The sequence below is a fragment of the Corvus moneduloides genome, chromosome 2, assembly GCF_009650955.1.
Source record: "Corvus moneduloides isolate bCorMon1 chromosome 2, bCorMon1.pri, whole genome shotgun sequence".
Taxonomy (NCBI): Eukaryota; Metazoa; Chordata; class Aves; order Passeriformes; family Corvidae; genus Corvus; species Corvus moneduloides.
Window position 1 is genome coordinate 45,185,598 of NC_045477.1, and position 10,009 is coordinate 45,195,606.

The 10,009-nt window shown below is 40.3% G+C and overlaps 1 protein-coding gene across 2 annotated transcripts in view; it reads left to right on the forward strand.

Moving 5' to 3' along the window:
* The window catches only part of RNF17 (ring finger protein 17), a 40,754-nt gene extending 31,785 nt beyond the window's left edge, over nucleotides 1-8,969 (forward strand). For both annotated transcript variants that reach the window (XM_032099346.1, XM_032099347.1), the window contains 8 exons: nucleotides 925-1,005; nucleotides 1,639-1,764; nucleotides 4,148-4,252; nucleotides 4,814-4,964; nucleotides 5,887-6,022; nucleotides 7,309-7,498; nucleotides 7,851-7,952; nucleotides 8,786-8,969. In XM_032099346.1, coding sequence (XP_031955237.1) covers nucleotides 925-1,005; nucleotides 1,639-1,764; nucleotides 4,148-4,252; nucleotides 4,814-4,964; nucleotides 5,887-6,022; nucleotides 7,309-7,498; nucleotides 7,851-7,949 — 888 coding nt within the window. In that variant the 3' untranslated portion in view covers nucleotides 7,950-7,952; nucleotides 8,786-8,969. The remainder of the gene's footprint in view (nucleotides 1-924; nucleotides 1,006-1,638; nucleotides 1,765-4,147; nucleotides 4,253-4,813; nucleotides 4,965-5,886; nucleotides 6,023-7,308; nucleotides 7,499-7,850; nucleotides 7,953-8,785) is intronic.
* Nucleotides 8,970-10,009: the final 1,040 nt, after the last annotated feature.

Here is a 10,009-nt window from a genome sequence, read left to right on the forward strand (position 1 = left end):
AGAGGGATCGCAAGTCAGCAGGAGAACACCTGAAGAACAGCACCTGCGGGAGCTAGTCCAGAGGAGGGCAATGAAGATCAGGGAGCTGGAGCACCTCTCCTGTGAAGACAGGCTGAGAGAGTTAGGGCTGTTCATCCTTCAGAAGAGAAGGCTCCATGGAGATCCTTCAGCACCTTTCAGTACCTGAAGGGGACTGCAAGAGAGCTGGGTAGGGACTCCTTGCAAGGTCATGGAGCGATAGGACAAGGGGGAATATCTTCAAACTGACAAGAGGGCAGGTTTACATTTGATACTAGGAAGAAACTCTTCACTACAAGGGTGGTGAGACATGGGAACAGGCTGCCCAGGGATGTTGTTGATGCCCCATTGCTAAAGTGTTCAGGGCCAGGTTGGAGGGGGCTTGGAGCAACCTGGACTAGTGGAAGGTGTCCCTGCCTACAAGCAGGAGGGTTGAAACTCAATCTTTAAAAGTCCTTTCCAACCCAAACCGTTCTATGATTCTATGAAAGGCTTGTAAGCCTACAGGTTGGAAAGTAAACAGAGCAAAGAATAAAAGAAGTATTTAAGGTATTTTGTGTTTTGTTGTGTGTTATCTTAGATTGTGTAATTCTTTGGTTTATGCTTCAGATAATTTTGTACACATACATTATTGAGCACATAGTATCAATTAAATTTGGCAAGCAGCATCTCTTTCTAAGCCATTTCAGGATCTGAAAATTGTGGGTTGCATTGTCACATAAATTTTAGTGCACCAAATAGCAGATCATATTTAAGTGATTGTAGACAAATCAAATTAATGACGTGTGTTTTCAAGTCAGATTTTTTTCTTTAATGGTAGTGAAGTATTTCTATCTGCCCTAAGAATAGGAAGAATATTACTTGTTAACATCTTAATATGTGGGTTTCTTGCTTTTCTCCAAATAGATTGGAAATTTTTGGCAGCAGGATGCAGTAGATTACCTTCAAGAACTCCTCAAAAATGAAGAGGTTGAAATTCATGTCGAGGTAGCCTAATTTATTCATAGATGTGGAATGAAGCAAACTTTTTGTTGTCTTTTTGCTTTTAACTGTCATTAAGAATGGTAGATGGAGTATAGCAGTAAGTGTATTTCTTAGACAAAACAAAAATCGCAACTAAACTTATTTCTCCTGCAACTTTACCTTTATTATAGTTCTCAGGCCTCAAATATGTCCATTAGAGTTAGTGCTGCTTTTACACCCTGCTCATATTGAGTTGTCATTTGGACGAGTAACCTACCTATCAACAGCATAAATTGTTCTATTTTAAGTGATAAAATTCTGACGTAACTAAGTGTGGATGTGCTTGAATATTTATTAAAATTATAGGGAAACACGTCATCTGAATTGTCTGAAAACAAGGCATTTCAGACAGTTTAATGGTAAATTGAGAAGGAGAAGGGTTTGAGTGAGCAAACATGGGATAATGAGCAACTGGTGCTGCCATTTCAGAAAGCGAGATATTCCCATTTGTGTTATAACTGATGTTAATAGGCATCCTGGTCTTGTATCTTTGAGTGTTGTGCACATCAGCATGAGGAGTTTGAATTCTTGACCACTATTTCTAAAACTGCAGTCCCACTACTACTATTACAATCCTGTTTTGTCCTGTATAAATAGGAATTACCAGATAACCCATGGGGCAAGTTGTCCATCAACCTGTATTTTGGGGGGATGTCACTTTCGTCCTTCATGGCATACCAGAAGTATTGTGTTGCTGAAGATTGCCAGGACATACAAAAGCTGGTGAGACACGTGTGTGTGTGTGCCTTTTGCTGTTGCTGTTCTAACACTGGAGAGATTATTCAGTTGCTTGTTGTGACCTCGGAGGATTTGTTGTTCCTTTTTTAATATTTGTGTGGTTTTGTGCTGTAAGCAGCTGCAGGACTGAGCACACAGGTCTGCAGCACAGCACGGGGAGCTACAATGTGCTAATAAGGCTCTGTGGAATAGCGAATTGCCAAGAGTTTGTTCATGGACACTGTAATGAAAAGAGATTTTTGCACTTCTCTTTGAAGTCCAATTAGTTTTTGTGTTCCTCTAAAACCTAAAACACTAGGAAAAAGGTAATATTTTTATCACTTCAAGGTATTAGTTACCCACAGAAATACATCCAAGGATGGAGTAAATTAAGTCAAGTATTTCATCATAAACCCAGTGATTTCTAGGGGAATTACTTAGGTTCTTTATTCCAACAGTCTGGGACACTTACCTGATGTTCCTGAGGGGAAGATTAACATTTCTACCTAACTTCATTGTCTTAACACAAAAACCCTCTACATAAGTAATTTCTCTGTGTTTGTTTTAATCTACTTGTTCCTTGAAATCTGAAGATCAGGTTTATTTAAATTGCTAAGACTGTTACTGCATTTTTCTCTTAATTCTGTTTAAGTCTGCCAGTGTACTTTTCTTTCCAACATACATCATTGCTTCAGAAAATAATTTTCCAGTTCAGAGTCTGCTGCTGTCACTGCTGGTGTAAGGCTCAAATTGTATGCCAGTGGGCTTGTGATGCAGTTAGAAAAAATCTCTTGGTGTATATTAGAACTGAGTAACCATGGAAAACCTAATTGTAAATCAGTCTCTTGTTGCATTGTCATAAAGTTCAGCACATGACACACAGCTTTCAGCAAACTAAATATGGATCTGGAAATGAGATTTGTACCTTTAACATAAAAATTAAATTTGGGAAACAAAAATAAAGCTCTGTAAGAAGGTTGCAAGCAAGAAGCTTCAGTTCAGAAAGCCTGAAGTGCTTTCCTTGAGGAAAAATAGCATTAAGTAGGTTCATTCCAGGAATAAGTGACTCAGAAAAATCTGTAGGAAAATGGACATCAGAAGTGTTCAGTTGCAGACCAGAAAAGAGGCAAGGCATCCAGAACTCGAGCTGAACCTCAGGAACAGCAGAAGTGGGAAACAAGCAGCTCTGAACATGTTGAAACATAATCAACTCTGGCTTTAGCTGTAGAGACTAAGCAGCCATGCTCACAAGCCACCTGAAGTACATTGTTTTTACATAACCATGATGTATTGTTTTATTCTATAGTTTTGTAACTTCATTTCACAGCTTCAAATCTGTGATTTGGGGTAAGTTAAGCTGATAAGGACTTTTTTCTATTTTGTGAGCCTTGCAACTGCTAACGGTGGCTTATGCAGAGCTCACTGCACCCATTGCTGCAGTGTGTCACTGTCTTTGAGATGCAGTTCTGTTGAGCTGCACTGATGAGTTTGGGAGCTGGTCTTCATTAGCATACGACAATCCTAGCTCAGGCATTAGCCTGAAAAATTCCTGGTAGGCAGTAGGATGTGAGAGAATGCATCAGAACCTCCAAGTGTGCTGAGCTTTACAGCAGTGACTCTCATTCCAGGTGTGTGTGTCCAGGTGTAGTCAGGTGGCTCCTGACTCACAGTGCTCCTGACAGTTTTGCAGAAATCAGGCATTCAGTTTATATATATCTATGATTTAGTTAGACATCCTTTCTTTACATGCAGGAGTACCTACTTTGAATGGAAAAAATTCTTTTTTCCTAGTTAAGTCTGAGGAACATAATGATTTTTTTATACTGCATCCTCTGTCAGATTCTGCAGGGGGAAGAAAGGGTCATAATTTGTTTCATTTTCTAGTTACATATGCTGCTTCTGCTTTTCTCTTTGCTTGAGGCATAATGAAAAGTGTTGGTCAAGTAAATGTGTAAAAATGTGTTTTGGAGAAATTGTACATTTTGTTACACGTCATGTTTTCAGTACAAGAGATAATAGGAGCTCTCTTCATGACCTATGATCTAGCTGAGCTGTGTGCTATCTGTGTTTCTAAAAGTATAATTTAATGCACGAGGGTTTATTTTGTGATGAACCAAATGCAGTAATGGCATGTAGAATTGAAACTGTAAAATACACGGCTCTAAAAGAAGATACACTGGACAGTGCTGTGCTGCTGAGAACATCTCTGTACTTTGCAATGTCTGTTTTTTTCATCAAGGACACGCTTCTGTTTATTTTTAATAATAAACAAAATGTGTTTATTATTATACACCTTCTTAGGTAACTCCTTTGCACCAGAAGTCACACCTAAGTTAGTTTCCATTTTGTTACTCATTATGATGTTCAGCTGAAGTCTGTCTTGGTCTAGGGGATATTTGAAGGAGAGCTTTTGTCTTCGTACCTGTTGCCACCACTACCTTTTCCAGGAGAAACCTTTCCTGTCATAGTTACCCACTTGGTGTCCCCTAAGGAGGTAAGTCATCTTGTCAACATCTCATATGCTGCAGTCCCATTGGGCTGGTGAAAAGGAAATCACAGCTGGCAATCTGAGAGCATCAGAGGCTGCAGAATGGTCCTGAGCTATTGGTGCAGGGGGTGGTGCGGGGCAGCTCTCTGAATGAACTCTTAGTTGAAATAACCTCATAGGTGGGGGTAGTGAAACACTAATCATTTCTCTAGAAAAATTAAAGATTACAATGTTGCGGTCTGGTACTTAGCTTTTTTAATAAGAAAAGAGGTCATTGGATTTTAATGTGGCAGAACAATAACAAATTCTGTGTAAGCCCACACAGCTTCCTGGAGTTCTGGTGGTCTCCCAGGCAAAAGGCAGAATGTCATGTGTGTTGAGAATAAAAGATTCCTGTGTGGACTTTGAATGTTGAATGATGAAATAGAGGAGAAAGGGGAGCAAGGAGGTGCCGAACCTTTCAAAGATGGGATCGAGTAATCTTTTAATAATGGTTGATCACAGTTGGAATTCCTGGTTTCTAAATTAACTGCAAAAATAGTAACATCAGAGCCTTTCTTTAAATAGGTTTATATTTGTCTTGATTCTTCTGGGAACGTTACAAAGCAGTCTGCCACAGAGAGAGCTGCCAGCCGTGACTCAGAGAGCCTTAGTAAAGCCCTGAAGTGGTGCAATAAAATTGTAAAGACTCTTCCTCATCTAACAAACTTCAAAAAAGGTACACTGTGTGTTTCCCTGTTTTTTTCATGTGGATATTCCAAAAGCCTGAATTTCCTTTTGAAGAATACTATTATTTCTATTTCTATGTCTCTTTAAATAAGTTTAGAGTCAGTAAGAGAGTAAGGAGTAACATCACACTATAATTACATGATACACTGTAATATGTTTTTACTATTCATTAAACTGAGGCTCTTGTGTCATTCTGCTCCTCTGGAAAATGATGGACAGAACTCATTCCTGATGCCTGTTAGAGTTACGAACTAACTTCAGATTGCATTTGGCAGTAATAAAACTTTTCCCTAAAAGCACCTGTCACTAAAGCTGTAACTGTGAAAATCTTATTAAATATTCAAAAGACAAAAGTTATGTACAGAAAATCATGTTATAAGGGTTTGGAAGTTGTGTGAGCCCTAAAGAGCACCACTTCCATGTCCACAGCTGTTGAGACTAAACTAACACAAGTATGGCTGTCTAAAACTTGGTGAAGAAAACAGTTCTCACTTGTACTTCATTCTACCAACTAGTAAAACTCTGGGTGAGGTTTTAGGCAGCATCTGCCTCCTGTCTTCCACACTGGTATCTAGTCTCTTGGAGATCAATCTGTTTACTATCTGGATTGTGCAAATTAGTCCAAGTAGAAAAGTTTAAACTGGATCACTATCTTTTCACTGAGCAATTTGCTATTACTTCTCACCATTGCCATGTGAGGTAGAGAAACTTGACTTAAATTGTATACTAGTGATGGGATTGGAATTCAGAGAGAATTGGAGGATGCATGGAACAAAATCGTAGCATGAATTTGATAAGGAACAGGAGACTTAATCTTGCTCACAAAGTGAAGTGGATTTTTAAGGTCAGTTTGCACTGCACTGAGGACTCTGGGGCGTTATGTGATGGGTTTTTTTTTCTTTCTTTTGTAGACCTGCCTTGCCTTGCAGAGTATGTGGATGGTTTATGGTATAGAGCAAAGCTCCTCTCTATTACACAGCTTGTCCCTGTTCAGATTCTGGTTCAGTTTGTTGACTATGGTACTTACCTAGTTGTCCCAACAAGCAGGTAAATAAATAAGAAGAAAATGCATGTAAAATGTCTGTGTGTATGTATGTATACACTTGGGTTATAAAATATGCACTTGTAAAAATACATACATTTATTTATATTTACTATTAATTTATATCTAACTGCATATATGTATTGTTTATCATAATTTACCACTGGATTTCACTTAGAGAGAAAGTGGGGTGGCTGGTTAAACCTGTCTGCAGCGTGTGGGGTTTTGCACCTCCTTCTCTCTTTCAGGTTGTTCTGAGAAGCCCATTATTGTAATATCAGATTTCTCCATTATCTCCAGTTACTTAACCTGTGAGTGGGCTCAGGTTAATCTGCTGCTGCACCCAAGAACCTTACTCAAAACTAGGCTATACAGTTTGTGTGACTGCAGTCTGCACAGAAGGCAGCTGGGGAATAAACTAATGGATAAGGGAGCATCTGAGTGGGACACACCCTGCTCTGCCTGTGTGGGAAGTGGAAGTTCAAATCCCTGTTTGTGCAGTTCTGAGATGCTCTAAGAACAGAGATGTCAGCTGAGTGTCTCAAATATCCCAGGCTTCTAGGGTTCCCTGAGCTTGTCTGAATTTCTCATACATACACATTTATATGTATTTGAATGGTACAGAGTGCTACAGTACATACATAGTACCTGTATATGCAGTACATATGTGTGTCTATAATAATAGGTACTTTCTATATAGGCTTGCTCTCAAGCCTGTTGGGAATGCACACTTTGTTGCTGAAGATGATGCAAAAATGGGGATTTGAATAGATTTTGTGCTTCCCAGTCTGTTAGGGTCTTGGGAGAGACAGTGTCTTCTATTTCAGAGTTGCATTTCCTGTTCTGCTTCCCCATTCCCTTGCTTCTGGGATAGAAAGGTAGAAGAATGGGGAGATGATAATGTAAACCCCACGTATCTATTCCCAGTAGTGTGTCTAGAGCACATTGAGGCGTGAAGCACTTGGGACCACAAAGGTTTGTGGAGCTGCATTGTGATTTGCACTTGGATTCCTGTGCTCAGATCTGTGTTCAGCTCTCTGACTCCTCCCCAGGCAGGGTACTGGGGGAGGGTCTCTGATGCTGGTCTGCTTTTTGATAGTTCCTGTGCAAAGTCCTTCAGAGGGCCTAGCCCTGCCTGAGTTGTTGGGTCTGATGGTGGCATGTTCCCATCAAGCAGGGAGTCCAGTCCCAGTTCCCACACCATAAATGTACTGTGTGAGCCATTTGGCCATCCTGATGTCCTTAGGGCAGGTGGACTGCTATGGGCAAATGCTTCTCATTTCTGTTTCAGATTGCGTCACATTCCTTGTCATCTGCTGGAGTATCCAGTTCAAGCAGTACGAGTTCTGCTGGCTGGATTTAAACCTACTTCAGATGACAAAAATGTGGAAAGAATTCCTTATTCCCCAGAATGGAGCCTGAAAGCATTGTGGACCGTGATGGACTGTGTTGAAGGAAAGCGTCTCTCTGCTTCCGTACTTGTAAGAAATGTGCTTTTGGGTTTTTTTCTCCTAGTTCTTGCTGAGCCTAAAATTCTTACTAGCACTCTGAGTCTTTGTTTTACTGTGAACCCTCAGTAGTTTAAATAGTTCAAAATTAAAAACCATTTACCATGAAGGAATACTAAGAGAAAATGATGCAGTGTTGTTCTTAATCCTGCAAACACAAAGTGTCTGAGCATTCCTGTTACTTTAAAACCAGTTTTCTTTGCTTATAAACAGAAGTATTCTTTGTATATTCACAGTTCTGCTTGGCCAGTGAGTGCAGCCAGTAAAATCTTTCAGTATCAGCTTGAGGAGTAAATTTGTAACTGTCAAAATTGTCAACTTTCAGACTGTGTCACCAGAGGTCACCATTTCTTTGTATGGAGATGACAAAAACCTGGTTCATCTGAAGCTGATAGAAATGGGACTTGCAGAGTTGGATGAGTGACATGTAAGTACAGTGACCATGAACTACAAATTCATACCATTGGGGAGGGATGATTTCAAAAGTTTTAAACAAACTGCCAGTAATGTGGACAACTAGAGTTTATTTCAAAAAAAAAAAAAATCCCTTGTGTCCACACTTCCATTCTGTTAATGAAGTGTTAAATATCAAAAATAGGTGTTAAATTTTAACTTCTTTATATACCATTACTGAAAGCCCCAGTTTTAAGAACTTACAGGTACTGAAACAAAGAGTCCTAGAGGTGGTACAACATAAAGAGCTTCTGCTGCCAGTAACTGTAGAAGGCAAGTTGCAGATGTGTGGCAGTGTACTCTGCCCAAACAATCAAAATTAATCTTATTTTCTGCTTTTAATCTGGTTCTTGGTGGTTTCTCAGGCAAACATCCATGATAACATATTGATGTCCACGTGTCTAGACAAACATGGAACGTTTTTAATGAAGAGCTTTATACTATGTGTTATCCATGGGGAATACCAGAGACTTGGATTTTCAGATTTCTTGGACAAGGCTGTTATGTTGTATTTTTCCTTCCCATTTAATAAGCACTCTTCTAGCAGATGTGAACAGATGATGTTCCTAACACTTTCTGATCTTGAAATAGTGAAACTATATATCCACATCTCAATCTTTTCTGGCCTTGGAGCCTTGAGTATTGTTCTGTGATACCCTTCTCATAGGAGTAGATGGAACTAATGCAGAGAGGTAAAGAATTAGATCAAAAGCTGATGCTGGGACACTTTTTCTAGTATCTTGTTAGAAAACTTGAAGGGAAGATGATAGTTTTATTACTGTGACATAACTCTTGTTTGTGTTTCAGGTTTATTTGGTGACAGACATCTCCATCCAGCACCAGACAGGGAGCAAGCAGTTGGGGATGCATTACTGTCTTTGTTGTGAAACATGTTTGCATTGTTGCTGGTTTCTGTTTTCACGTTCAGGTGTTGCTACACCTCTTTCACTTCAGAGTTCAAGAATAAACAGTTTGGTCAGCATGTACCTGAGAGGTTGTTTTCCTTTACTGCTGTAGTCTGTGAGGTTTCTTGGGGTGTCTGTCTTGTACTAAATCCTTTACATGTCTCCGAGGAGAGCGTTGTCTAGATTATCAAGGAACACACTTGTGTGATGAAGACTCCACAATCTCTCCAGGCAGCCAGTTCCAGGGCTCAGTCACCCTCCCAGTAAAGCAAGCCTCTTGCTGTTCAGAGGGAACCTCCTGTGCTTCAGTCTGTGCTCGTACACATCCCCTGGCACCCATTCTCCTCCCTCAAGCTCCCATGAACACAAGGGTCCAAAGCTGACCTCACTGCCCAGGCAAAATGGGACAAGCAGCGGAAGGATCGTGTCAGTTTCAGTGCATATTCTGGTACTAAGCAGACATGTCCTTGGTGCTGTTGCAGATACCTTAGGTAGTTCATACTCATTTTCAAAATACTTTCCTTTAAAAAAAGACCAAAACCCCATTGTTTATCACCCATTGTAGAAGCGACTTAGCCCTGAATTACATCAGAGCTGCTGCTTTGAGATTCCCCAAAAGGCCAGGACCAACCAGGTCCTCCTCCCAACCAGGTAACTTCGGGGTGTGAGTGAGCACAGTTCTCATTGCCACCCTGAGAGTAAAAAAGAGCATAGAGTAAGGACAGAGCTTGCCTTCACTGAGGAGAAAAAGGCGAGGGGGCAGAGGAGAGAAGAAGAAAGTGAGTCTGCTACTGTGTGAGAGAAGGAAACAAATTTTTCAGCATGCACAAGAATGGAGAGAGAGCAGCCAGCCCAGCAGCAACCTTTTGGTAGTAGGTACTGCAGAATTGTAATAGGCAAGTCAGTTTAAAAAACCTGTTAGGTGGGAGAACTGGATGAGATGACCTTTGTTAATTTCCTGGTGTTTCTGAGTAGCTTAGAGAATGAACCTCTCCCCACTCTCACCTGTATTAGCCCTATGAGTATAGAAGAGCAGTTGCTAGAACAGACAGTGCAGTCTGCTAATGCTGTTGCCTCCCAACTGAGACAAAGACAACAGGACAATGAAGGAAAAAAAATAGCCCAA